The sequence below is a fragment of the Equus asinus genome, chromosome 22 (genome assembly GCF_041296235.1).
Source record: "Equus asinus isolate D_3611 breed Donkey chromosome 22, EquAss-T2T_v2, whole genome shotgun sequence".
Lineage (NCBI taxonomy): Eukaryota > Metazoa > Chordata > Mammalia > Perissodactyla > Equidae > Equus > Equus asinus.
Window position 1 is genome coordinate 15,361,426 of NC_091811.1, and position 12,066 is coordinate 15,373,491.

General features: G+C 55.9%; 1 protein-coding gene across 3 annotated transcripts in view; it reads right to left on the reverse strand.

Annotated features, from left to right (window-relative positions):
• TSPAN11 (tetraspanin 11) overlaps positions 1-12,066 on the reverse strand; it is a 74,020-nt gene that overhangs the window by 36,764 nt on the left and 25,190 nt on the right. For all 3 annotated transcript variants that reach the window (XR_011497175.1, XM_070495147.1, XM_044756198.2), the window contains exon 2: positions 9,935-10,029. Coding sequence is in view for 2 of the 3 variants with exons in the window: in XM_070495147.1 (XP_070351248.1) it covers positions 9,935-10,018 (84 nt within the window). In the remaining variant the exon portion in view is untranslated. The remainder of the gene's footprint in view (positions 1-9,934; positions 10,030-12,066) is intronic.

The following is a 12,066-nucleotide window of genomic DNA, read 5'->3' on the forward strand; positions in this document are numbered from 1 at the left end:
GCGCCTTCTGGAGACTGCGTAGGTCAGCAGAACAGGTGGGAGAGGAACTGAGCGGGGAGGCGACGGGGGCCCCGACATCCCACCCCCGCGAGCCCTTTCAGCAGCCACTTGCGCAGAGTGGACTCAACAGCACTTGGCTCTTTACAGAAACTGGGCTGGTTTTCCGTAGAACATTAACCACATTTTTCAAAGCCATGGCCTGTAGCAGATTAGCCAGAAACCCCGCAGAGGGTAAGGCTGGCCTTCTTACCAGCGAGGCCACCACAGGCCAGGAAGGGCAGGGCAGAGCGCCCACACCATGTCATTTTAGGAACTTCCTATCTACAGAGAAGAAATCTTGCCAAAAAGTTGCTCGTGTCTTCACGGGGAGAAGGACTAGCCCGAGTAGCCGCAGGTGCCTAGGGCCTGATAGAAATCAGGCGGCCCTGAAGGAAAGCAGGCAGAGGGTGTAAAAGTAATCACAGGATTTTCCGTGGTCAGGATACCCAGGGGTTTCCGTGCTGGGATCTGGGGAGAGGACAGCAGGGCGGAGCAGGACAGGACTGGGGCTCCCATAAGGAAGGGTGCCCTGGCCAGAGGGTTCTCTGCTCTCACCAGCGGGGGGCCCACGGCATGGGGGGCGGGAAGCGCGCAGGGTGGGCAGTGCAGCTCAATCAGTAAGGGCGTGCCAGGGTCCCCCAGGTGCCAGACACCACGTGCCCTGGAACGGATTTGGGCTGAATGTGTTCCCCTGTTCAGAACCACACTTGTCATCTACGCTGCTCCCTGGTTGGTCTCGTCAACAGCACCACCACCGTGCCAGACCGGGACCCCCAGGTCACTGCAGACTCCCTCCTTTCCTCGCAGGGACAGCCGCGTGCCAGCCCCAGTTGTTGTCACATGCACTGCAGAGCATCACCCCATGCACGGCCCTGGCTTGGGCCCCCTCGCCAGTGCCCCCGGATCACCTCCTGGCCCCTACTTGACCCAGAGGCCAGCATGCTGTGACTCAGGTGCTAGTCCACTTCGCACCCCTGCCAAAAAATCGCACCAGCTCCCTAGCGCCCAGGGCACCAAGCCCTTCGACATTTGACCTTGGCCTGACTTCTGGCTTCATCTTCTCTCCTCCCCCTCCTCCACACCTAGCTTTCGTCACGAGGAACTCAGTGGCTGCTTTCTTGAAAACACTGCCGACGGCCACTAACTACGCAGTGGTGAGGGGGGCTCTGGGCACGCTGCCAGTGTCCACACCCCAGCTCTTGCGTTCGCCCTGTGGATCAGGACCAGGCACAGAGCCTCTCGGGCCTCAGACCCCTCACCCCTCACTGCTCCCCACCTTTCCCTCCCTGCTCTCTGTGCCCTTCCTCTTCCACCTCTGACCTTCCTGGGGGGCGTCGCTCCATCTCCTGCACTCTGGCTGGCGTGGCCCGCAGCGTGCTGCAGGGACCACACCTCACCACCCTCGGCAGCCCGGGCCCAGCACGCGGCCTGGCACACAGGAGCCACCACAGTGGGGGTGGCACTTGGTGCGTGGGACCAGCGTAGGGCGCCGGGAAAACACCGTCCCTGCTGTCCTGGCTGCCTCTGTCTGCCGAATTCCTTGGGCGACATCAGGATCTCTCTTCCCTGCTTTTTGGCAATTTTTAAGTTTAGAGGGGCAGTCTGAGTCCCAGAGGGAACGGACTTCTCTCCAGGGCAGTCCAGGCCCTGGCACAGGCGGGGGCAGCACTCGAGGGGTTCTCAACGCCAGACTAACGCTTCCCCACTCCCTCTCCTCTGTCAACTGGCATCATTGTGCATCTGTGACCAGGCAGACGCCAGCGGCGGGGCCCAGGCCTGACACTGTACCGTCCCTGGTCCCTGCTGCCATGCTGCTCACTGGTGCCTGGGCGGGCAGACTCTGCCTCAGAAATCACAAGGGTAACTCCCCACATGAAGGAGAGGTGGGGGCTTAGGGAGAGGCCTGGAGACAGGGTCTGAGCAAGGCTCAGTCCCCTGTGGCTGGCTGGGTCACTTTTAAAGAATGGCTTCTCATTCCCAACTCTGGAGAGTCTGCTGAACTCAGCCCACACGGAGCGTTGCTGAGCCCTTACACGCACGTGGGGTAGACAGCACTCTGCCCTACACTGAACTCCCCCACGGGCCTCTGCGCCTGCCACGGGGCCCAGGGGATCCTCGTCAAGGACTGCTATCCACCTTAGGAATGCCTAACCCCTCCCCAGCACCAGGCAAGCATTCCTCCAGGCTCACCCCATGCTCCAGTGGCCTTGGCACCACCGCCCGCCCGTTCTGAGTTGAATCTTCAAGGATAGGCTTGTCATGCTAAAGGCCACTTTCCACTTCAAGGCATTATTTTCTTGGCTCCTGGGCATTAAAGAGCCCTTGACAAAATAAGAGGACTACTTCCCCCTCCCTCAATCCCATCTACCCTCATAACAAGAGGGAACCCAGGTCACCTGTTCACTCTCAAACCCAGCGCAAAGCTGGAGGGAGCCTGCCTGTGCGTCCCTGCCCCGCTCAGTGAGTCATTCCATCCTCCTGCCGCTTCCTCAGCCTGTGCGAGTTTCTACAGGACATGCATCGCGGCGCGGTTCTGTGTTCCTTGCTTTCTCTGTCCCCCCTTCAGCCTCCCAGTTAAATCTCGTTCATCTCCGCACCCGAGCAGTCACACACGGTAGACGCCCAGGAACTCCACACGGAAGGAGGCAGGGAGGAAAGAATCGAGTCTAACCCCTTCTATGTTCTGGACGAAGAAACGGAGGCCCAGAGAGTGAGGTGACTTTTCCAAGCTCCCATACCTAGCCGGGGGCGGAGAGGGGACTAGAACTCAAAAACTCTAATGTCCAGTTTAGTGTCCATTGTACCAACTGGGCTGACGACCCACCCAAAGCTGCTTTGTGCGTGAAGCAAGCCGCCTGGTGTCAGGGCCACAGCCAGGCCCAGGGTCCAGCAGGGCAGCCCTGAGCTGTCACTGTGGGCTCCACCCTTGACTGGCCTCACCTGCCAGTGCTGACCACATGTGCATGCCCTCCAGCATGAGCCTGTCCCCCAGCCGACCTGACAGCACGGAGGGGCAGAGAGGCCCTGAACACCGGGGCTTCTGTGACTCCAGCACCTTCAGAAGGGGCCCAGCAGAAAGACCAACTGCCAGGCCCCCGCGGGTTCTTTCTCAGTGACACGCCCGGGAGGTGGGCAGGGTTCAGGGTCCCCGGGACGAGAAAGTCCCAAGCGAAAGGCTTTCCACCCTCGGCAGGGAATCTAGCGAAGGCTCTTCCCCACCAAGGCCTCCCCAGGGTCCGGGAGGGGTGCTGGGGTGCCCTCCAGCCACCTCGCTCCACTGGCCGGAGCTCAAATCCTCCGTCTTCCCTGCCTCCTGTGTTGGCCCATGTCCCTCTGATGGGACCCCAGGGATTCCCCGGAGGCTGAGCTCCACTGGTCCCCAAGGAAGGACAAACGGCAGGACAGAGCTTCGGGACAGAGGCAGCTGCTCCAGTCAAGGTCCCTGGCTGGTCCCCTAGTTCTTCCACAGCCTGGCATGGCTCCTGGGAGGTTGGGAAAGTTTTGACTATTAACACAGCCAAGCAGCTAATTAAAATAATAAATTAGAGGGCAACACTGCAGGGGTGCTGGGAGCTGTAAGGAGTTGTGCAGGAAATGCAAGGGGAAGAAAAGCAGTTCCTGGGCGGCTACGGGGGGCAGCCTAGGTCACACTTTCTTCTAGGGTCATGAAGGGGACATGGACGTGTTGGCCTGTTTGGTTCCTGTCCCAGAGCTACACCCAAGGGAGGTTCCCCTGCTGAGAGAGGTCATCACAATTAACACTGCCTTAACGGAAATGCAACAGAGGGTGGTGGTGAAGGATGGGTCAGGAAGGGTTGCGTGTCAGGGGTGCGGGTCCACAGGTGGGGTGGGCTCAGCTACAGGACGTGGGTGTCTGTGTGACTGCTTAAGTCTTGCTTGTATTCTTCATACTCTGCATGTCTGAATGCCCATACCACCAAAACATCCTCATTCAAGTTCAACCTTGAACCTTGGGATCTTTTGGACGCCATGTAAGTGCCAGAGCAGTGGATCTAAGGCTGCAATTATGTCAGTGATCTATGGAGATGGGAAGAGCACCAGACTTTGAGCCAGAAAACCCAGTTCTACTGACATAGAACTCTGCTAATCATCTGGGCTTCAGTTTTATCATCTACAAAATGGGAATGAAGATAATGAAAGACTGGTTGTAAGACTCAATTTGGAGCGTTTATAACCCTCAAATTGTGCTTCAGTGGAAGCTGGTAGAGACTTGGTTTAAAGTGTCATCACGCGCCCCAGGCCTGACGCACCATCACAGGTACCTGAGTCCTGCCTGCGTCGGGGTGGAGCTGGGGACCACCTGCAACATCCCGCTGCCCTGGGGTTTGCAAACTTCAGAATGTAACACAGTAGGGCTGTGAAATAAATTTGGCAGCTGTAACCTGCACTAAAGCAACAATGCAAAACAGAAGAGAAAACAGGGTGCATGGCACAGTAATGGTGAACGTAGTCTTGTGAATGATGTTTCACGTAAGCATTTCTTATGCTGCCACCTGTTTCTTACATGGGTCACGATCCCCAAAGTCTGAAAGCCAGTGCTTGGGACAGAGAGAGCTTAGTCCAATCCAATCACAATAGCTATGCACAATAGCTGAGTGCCAGGTGTGCGCCAGGAGCTGAGCTCAGTGTTTTTCTAAAACGAACCTCTAATTCTTACAGGTATTGGCACTCCCACTTAACGTATGAAGAAGGGAGGCTCGGTCGGATGATGTGACTTGCCTGATGTCTTGTCTGCTTGGGCCGCCGTAATAAAACACCACAGCTGGGGGCTTACACACAGAAATGTACTTCTCGCCGTTCTGGAGGCGGGGAGCCCGCGATCAAGGTGCTGCTGATTCTGTTTCGGTGAGGGCCTTCTTCCTGGCTTTCAGACCCGCCTGCTCACTGTGTCCGCACACGGCCTCCTCATGCATGCTCATGGAGAGGGCTCTCCTTCTCTTCCGCTTCTCGTAAAGTCACCGATCCTGTTGGGTTAGGACCCCACTCTCACGACCTCATTTAACCATAATTACCTCCTACAGTTGCTGGGGGCTAGGACTTTACCATACGGATTTTAAGGGGATACAATTCAGTCCATAGCACCTAATGTCCCAGGCAAATAAACAGTGGGGTCTGTACTTGAGCCCAAACTTGAGTCTTCGCCACACGCTCTGCTGCCTCACTAATCCACATACACCGCAAGGACACTGTGGGAAGGTCAGGACTCACAGCTGGAGGCGACAAAGCATGGTGGCCAGGCCACAGGCTCAGGGGTCAGAGAGAGCTGGGCTCGAGCGCCGGACTTTGGGCAAACAGCTCCACACTCTGACGCGGAGCTCTACCAGAGCTGTTCACAGCCTCGGCAGTGCTGGCAGAGTCAAGAGGATGATGCGAGCGGAAGGCAAGCACAGAGGAAGCCACCCAGGAAGCTCCACGAACATGGGAACTTCCTCCACGGATGTATTCCAGGTGCCCAGAACAGTGCTTGACACTTAGTAGGTGCTTAATAAATACGGTGGGATGGATGTTTCAATTGTCATTGTTATTGACCAGTATACCTGGTGTCAGCGCTAGCTCTGCTTAGAGCCACTAGGAGCCCTGGGGCAAGGTTCTGAGCAGGGAGTCTGTTCCCTGTCTGTAAAATGAGGACTGTAGGGGTGCCGACCATCAGGGCTGACCTGGGGATCGCAGGAGACAGCCCGCGGAAGGTCTTTCTCCAGCAGGCCTCACCGATGCTAAGCACAACCACCAAGGCAAGGGCTTCCTCATCCTCTCTGGGTGCACTGGGATAGATGGGGCAAGGTGACATTCTGGGAGGGAACACTGTTCTGGGTGAGGAAGGAGGTCTGACTGTCCACCCCGGGCACACTCGCCATGGCACTCGGCCTCTGCTGTCGAGGCTCATGTCTCGCGTCTGCATAGCGGTGGTGGGAGGCGGCACTAGGGAGCCACACAGCAGTCCAAGGACCCTCCCTGCTGCTCCGCTCTAGGATTGATGGGGAAGGCAGAAGAGGTGGGAACCGTGACAGGGTTGGGGAGCACTCACCCGAGTAGACGCTGGCACTGGTCCGTGTCTAATAAGAGGGATTCGGGGGGGGGACCAGCAGCTGGACTCTGGGGTGCCCGTGTGGGAGGGAACCTTCTCTTGACGGGAGGGATCTTCATTGACAAGGCCCCCTCCCTGGGGAATGCTGGTAAATTCCCAGGGACTTTGTGCTCTGCAAAATGTGTGATGCTGTGCTCTGCCGTGGGAGGAGATGGGCCAGCAGTCTGCCCCGTGTCTACTTCTGAGGGCATCACAGCAGGTCCAGGGGCGGATGCCAGGAACCCCGGACTGGAGACGAGGCCTAAGTCTTCAAAAGCCGACCGTCCCCCATAAGGGGGCCGAGGCTCAGGGGAACGGGGCCCTGCAGCTGGTCCACACCCAGCCAGGCCCCAGGCAGGGGTATTTTTAACTCAGAGCAGGGCGATCTCTACGGGGGACGCTCACTCGCCGAGAGCTCTCTGCTAACACGCTTGCTGCCCATCTGCCTGCGTACCACCCACATGCGCTTCTCCTCACCACTCCCAAGGGAATCCAACACCAGCAAGGCAGACTCCATGGCTGCTCTGGCTGGGAGGGACCTGAGGGCAGTCACCTCGTCGACTACCCGCTCCCTCCCACAGGACCCTGGCACAGCAGGACTTGCAGGTCAGGGCCCTGCCACAGATATTTTGGGCGGAGCACCTCACAGCAGCCCTCGACCCGCCAGCTACTGACCTCCTTCTCCTCGTGCCCAGCGGGTGTTTTCTACACTGAGAGCGCGCTTCCTCGGCCCCTCGCCCTCTCTGTTCTCTTGAGAGTGCTGTCACCACCGCCACCAAGGAGCTCTGTGTGGCCAAACCCAGTGGCCACTTTCCAGGCCTTAAAATACTTGATGTGCCCTTTCCCTTTTCCACGGTCCACCCCTCCCTTATCTCCAGCTTCTATGACGCTGTTTCTTCTGGTCTTCCCCCCACCTCTCTGATGCTCCTCCTCCAGCTCCCCTAGGCTGACTCCTCGTCCCAGCTTGCCTGGGGCTCTCCTGGTGTTAGCACTGAAAGTCCCACATCTTGGAGGCTCCCTCACTTCAGGGCAAACGGGAGCTGCTGTTGACCCTAGACTCAGCCCTGATCACTGGGGTGCTCCACTTCTCACTCTTGGCTCTTTTCTCAGTCACCGTGCTCTCCACGGGGGTTCTCATCTGTTTCCATGGCTGCAACCACCTCTGTGTGGGGAGGATCCCTATCTGAGATCCAGACCCTGGCAACTCAAATTCACCATGCCTACATGCCTATGTCTGATCTCGCCACCTGACCCCAACCTCTTCGTCTTTCTGGTCTCCGGTTGCAACGCAGAGCTCCACCATCCACCTAGAGTTACATATCCTAGACACTTCTTCTCTCTCCACCCCATGCAATTAATGACCTAATCTTGTCAATTTTACCCCCTAAATCCCTTGACCCTCTCCAAATATTTCCATCTCCACTGTCACTCCCATAGTGCAGGTCACCACGATCTCCTGTCCTGATCAGGGCAAAGTCTAGAGGGAAGGTCCTGGAGTGGTGAGTATTATGGGTTGAATTGTGTTCCCAAAAAGATTTGTTGAGGCCCTAGCCCTGGTACATATGAATGCGCCCTTATTTGGAAATAAGATCTGTGCAAATATAATCAAGTTATGATGAGGTCATTAGGGTGGGTCCTAATCCAGTATGAGTGGGGTCCTTATAAGAAGAAGAAAATGCCACATGAAGACAGAGACACAGGAAGAGCAGCATGCAAGGACAGAGGCAGAGACTGGAAGGATGCAGCTGCAAGCCAAAGGATGCCAAGAACTGCCAGCCACTGCCAGGAGCTAGGAAGGGGCAAGGACAAATTCCTCCCAGAGTCTTAGAGGGAGCACGGCCCTGCTGACTTGTGGATTTTGGACTTCTGGCCTCCAGATCTTGAGAGAACAGATTTCTATTGTTTAAGGCCACCTGGTTGATGGAACTTTGTTATGGCACTCCTGGGGACGTAGGACAGTGAGAGATGGCGCTTTTTATTTTCTTACCTATACTTTTCAGTATTTTAGAGATTATCTGGAGTGGATACATAACACTTTTATGATCAGGAAAAAGAAATTTATTCTTAAAAAGAAATCCTCACTCAGCAAGAATCCTAAGCCACCTATTGCATTTCTCTCTGAGAATTGAAACCATCTGCACTCACGCCACTCAGCGACCACATCGACACGGCTTTATCATTCCACTGTCTTCATCGACAACCTCACTATTCCAGGAAGCGCTGCCCAGGAAGATAGAAGTTGCAAATAAAAGAAGCTTATTGTTCGATTCAGGAACTTTGCGAAAAACATTTAAACAAACATCAAGCTGTTCAGCTATGCAACAAATGACTGACTGCTCTCCAACACTCTTGGAAACCCTAGCCTTGCTGTGTCCAGCACTCCCAAACTACCACATCGTGACCCTTCCCAACCTGAATCACTTTCCCAGCCTCAACGAATTCCATGAACTTAATGAGAGACCCTGGAGGGGCAGACACACCCTATCTTTGGAGACGCTGCCAGGGGGGCGCACCCTCGCCCCCCACCGGGAGCGGGAACCTGGTTCCGCCTTGGCAGCACTTGACTCGGTGGTGTTTTCAGCCCTTCTCCATCTGATACATCCGAGATGCTGCATGTATCGAATGCTTCCTGTGAGCAGAGACCCAGCCAGGCCCCTGACACACACCATTTCAGGGCAGCTGCTAACAAACGACCTATTAGCAGATAAACTGAAGCACAGTAAAAACTTTAAGAGTTTATTTGAGCAAAAATCGTCTTGAATCGGCAGCATCACATCCGGCAGATAGAAAGGAGGTCTGGGAGCTGTACAAAGCTCCTTATAGGCGGAAGGAGCGGGAATTAGGAGGAAAGCGGGATGGTTGTGGCAAGGTCACTTTCCTGCAGGGCTAGCAGGGGTCCCTCAGGCAGACGACCGACCTGGTGCTGCTCAGCCATTCCCGATTGACTGCTCTAAGATGGAATTTCTGGGAGAGTCAAAACTGTAATTTAGTTACGTCTCGGTTTGGTGACATGGGGCTTAGCATAAGCGACTCCATTTTGGGCTTGTTGTCTTGTATTTAATAAATCCCAACAGGTTAGAGATGATCCCTGGTTTGTAGCTTGGGAAACAGACTCCGCCCCTGTAAGTGGCCTGCAAGGCCACCCCATCAGTGACCAGCAGAGCCTGTGCTCCTGGCGCTCTTCTGCCTCTCCCATTCAGCGGGACTCCAACACAAAACACGCACAGTCCAGTGTCTATTTTTGGGAACTGATGGCAGTTTGTTCCCAATTACCCTGATAATTGTCCCAAGTGGACAGACTTCCCTCCTCCGGGAAGACCCCACTGGGGCGTTTTCCTGAGGGGAGTCACTACGGAGACCATTCCCATCACGCAGAGGCAGCCCCAGGCCCCAGGACTTCTGTTTCTCCGCCCTGGGCCTGGAGAGTGTTAGCTGTGAAAGGCAACGGGCTTCAGGGGAAAACAAGCAATTACTTCAGCAGGCGCATTTCCCACGAGGCACTGGTGCCACGAGGGAGTAGGGAGGGAGGCGGGGCCCTGCTTCCCGCGGCTGGAACACATTGCTCCCGGTCGTGTGGATGCCTCCTCTATTCAGATGCCGCGCGGCACGGACTCCACGCCAACCTGCAGGCCGGATTCTGTTCTTCCCCCTCACTAGCAAATGTACATATTTGCTTTAAAGTAGGCAGAATTTGCCCATAGGTGGTCTTTGATTTGGAAGAAATCAACCCCAGAGCAGTGACTCACAAGAAACAAAGGTGGCTTGACTCATTCCGCGCTCGGAAGGGGCTGGTGTTCAGAATTCACTTACCCAGAAGAAGAAGTTAAAGACGAAGAGCAGATACTTCAGATAGATGCTCAGCCAGTCATCCTGCTCCGCCTTGTACTGGGCCATGGTTGCAGGGCCTGCAGAGAAGACACACGTGCTGGGCTGGGGGACCCACGGAGGCCACCTCGCCTTCCCGGAGCCAGAGCTCCGTAGCAGGGTTCCCTTCACAGTGCTCACTAGGCCGAGGCTGTGGGTGTGCAACCAGGAGCAAAGATCAGGGAAATGCAAAGGCTACTGGACACACAATGGAGGTGAACCGGGAAGAATTTTCTAGACCTTTGGATCCTGGTTTTGTCCTTTTAACAAATCTAACCTATGAATCTTCCTACAGACTTTGCACTGGGGTTGTTGTGTTCTTATTCTCTTCCCGTCTCATTAGGGTTGCAGGAAGCAAGTTTACGTGCCTTCCACACACACCATGCACGCACGCACGCCTGCACACTCGGCATGCCTGCTTCGCACTGGAATCCTGCCCTCTGCAGCGTCTGAACAGGACCTCCGCGAGCACAGTGAGGCGTGAGCCCCAATCAGAGAGCCTGCTGGAAACTCGACGACGATCCAGTCCACCCTACCCGCCCTGCACCTCGACCTTCCAAATGAGGAGGCAGGTGGGCAGGCCTGGTGGTTTGGCGGAAAGAAGTACCCGAGCCCTGGAGTCTGGCTCGCGGGTTCTAACTCCGATCTGTCACGAGATCCAGGAGACCTTGGGTGGGTTACCTAACCTCCCATCCTCAGTGTCCTCATCTGGAGTGGAGATGACGATGATGCCCACGGGGCAGGCTGTTCTGAAGACTAGATGGGCACATCTCCCTGAGGTGTTTAGCACAGTCCTTGGCACACAGAGAGTACTCAGTAAATGTTAGCCATGCTTATTTCATGTAGCAGGGACTAGTACCCAGGATGCCAGCCCTCAAACTCCTAGTCTTTGCCCCAGAACCAGGTTCCCTCCCCTCATCCTGATGCTCACTGATGGACCCTCCGGGAACCATGACATTGATGGGGCGAGAGAGGTGGAGAAGGCACCCTGGGCCCGGTGATCTTGTTCGCTTCTGGTGAGTCTGAACCCCAGGCTGCGGGTCCTCCTCTCCCGCCTGCCCGCCCCAGGCACCTGCACACACTCCCTCAGCAGCTGCTCCTGCAGACACCGGCCCTTCTGGGGCCTCTTCTATTCCAGAACCACAGCAATGAGGCACTGGGTTGCCCATTTCCATCTCTTTCTCCAGCACCCCCCAACCTGAGTCGAGCCCTCCTGCCACCGCACTGGTGCCCGGCCCAGATGACCCCCGAGCCAGTACGCTGGTCTCCCCCCAGCAGGGCCTGGCCAGGCCAAGATGACCCCCGAGCCACGTACTGCCTTGGTTTCAGGCTCACAGCTCCCAACAAGGAAGAGGGGAAGAGAGACAAGAAAAGGGGGCTGTCTTAATCAGGATTTCTATTTGCAGACCTCGAAGAAGGTAATTTAAGACTTTTAGTCTTCTTGTTAAAAAAAGACAAAACTCATTTTTCTCCAATTTAGTCTGAGAAGCAGGTTGGTGGAAAAAAACACAGAAGGAGAAAAAAGGAAGCCTGTAAAAAGCGTGACACTGGGTGACAGATGAGGCTGGCCAGGCAGCAGGAACGGAGCTGTGATGCGGTGTCACGCACCGGCCCTGGCGAGACCCTCTGGGCACCTAGCCCCTTAGGGCACGGACACTCTGTCCGACGGCTCCCCGGCTGCACTCTCTTCCCCTTGTCTGCGCCCCCTCCCCGCCACAGGGCCCACCAGACTCTCGTCCCTGAACCTTCTCCAGACCTGCCAACCAAGGGGTCAGGACCCTCTAAAGGAAAGCTGTATTTTTAAAAAAGGAGTTCAGGCAGAAGACAGGACTTAAGAAGAAACGCATTTCTAACGGTAAGATTTCAGCCATCGGTGGCAGAGAAGCCAGAACTGCGGCATCAGGGCCGGGACCTGCGGTCTCCCTGCCGCCAGCCTTCTGCAGAAGGAATGAGGCAACGAGCACGGCTGAGCCAAGACACACATTTCTAAAGACCTCTCTAACATCACATGGCTAACTGGTGGCAGCAGTTTCCTATCTCCCTGTGTTCAGCAGTCCTGCCCTCACTATACCCCCACC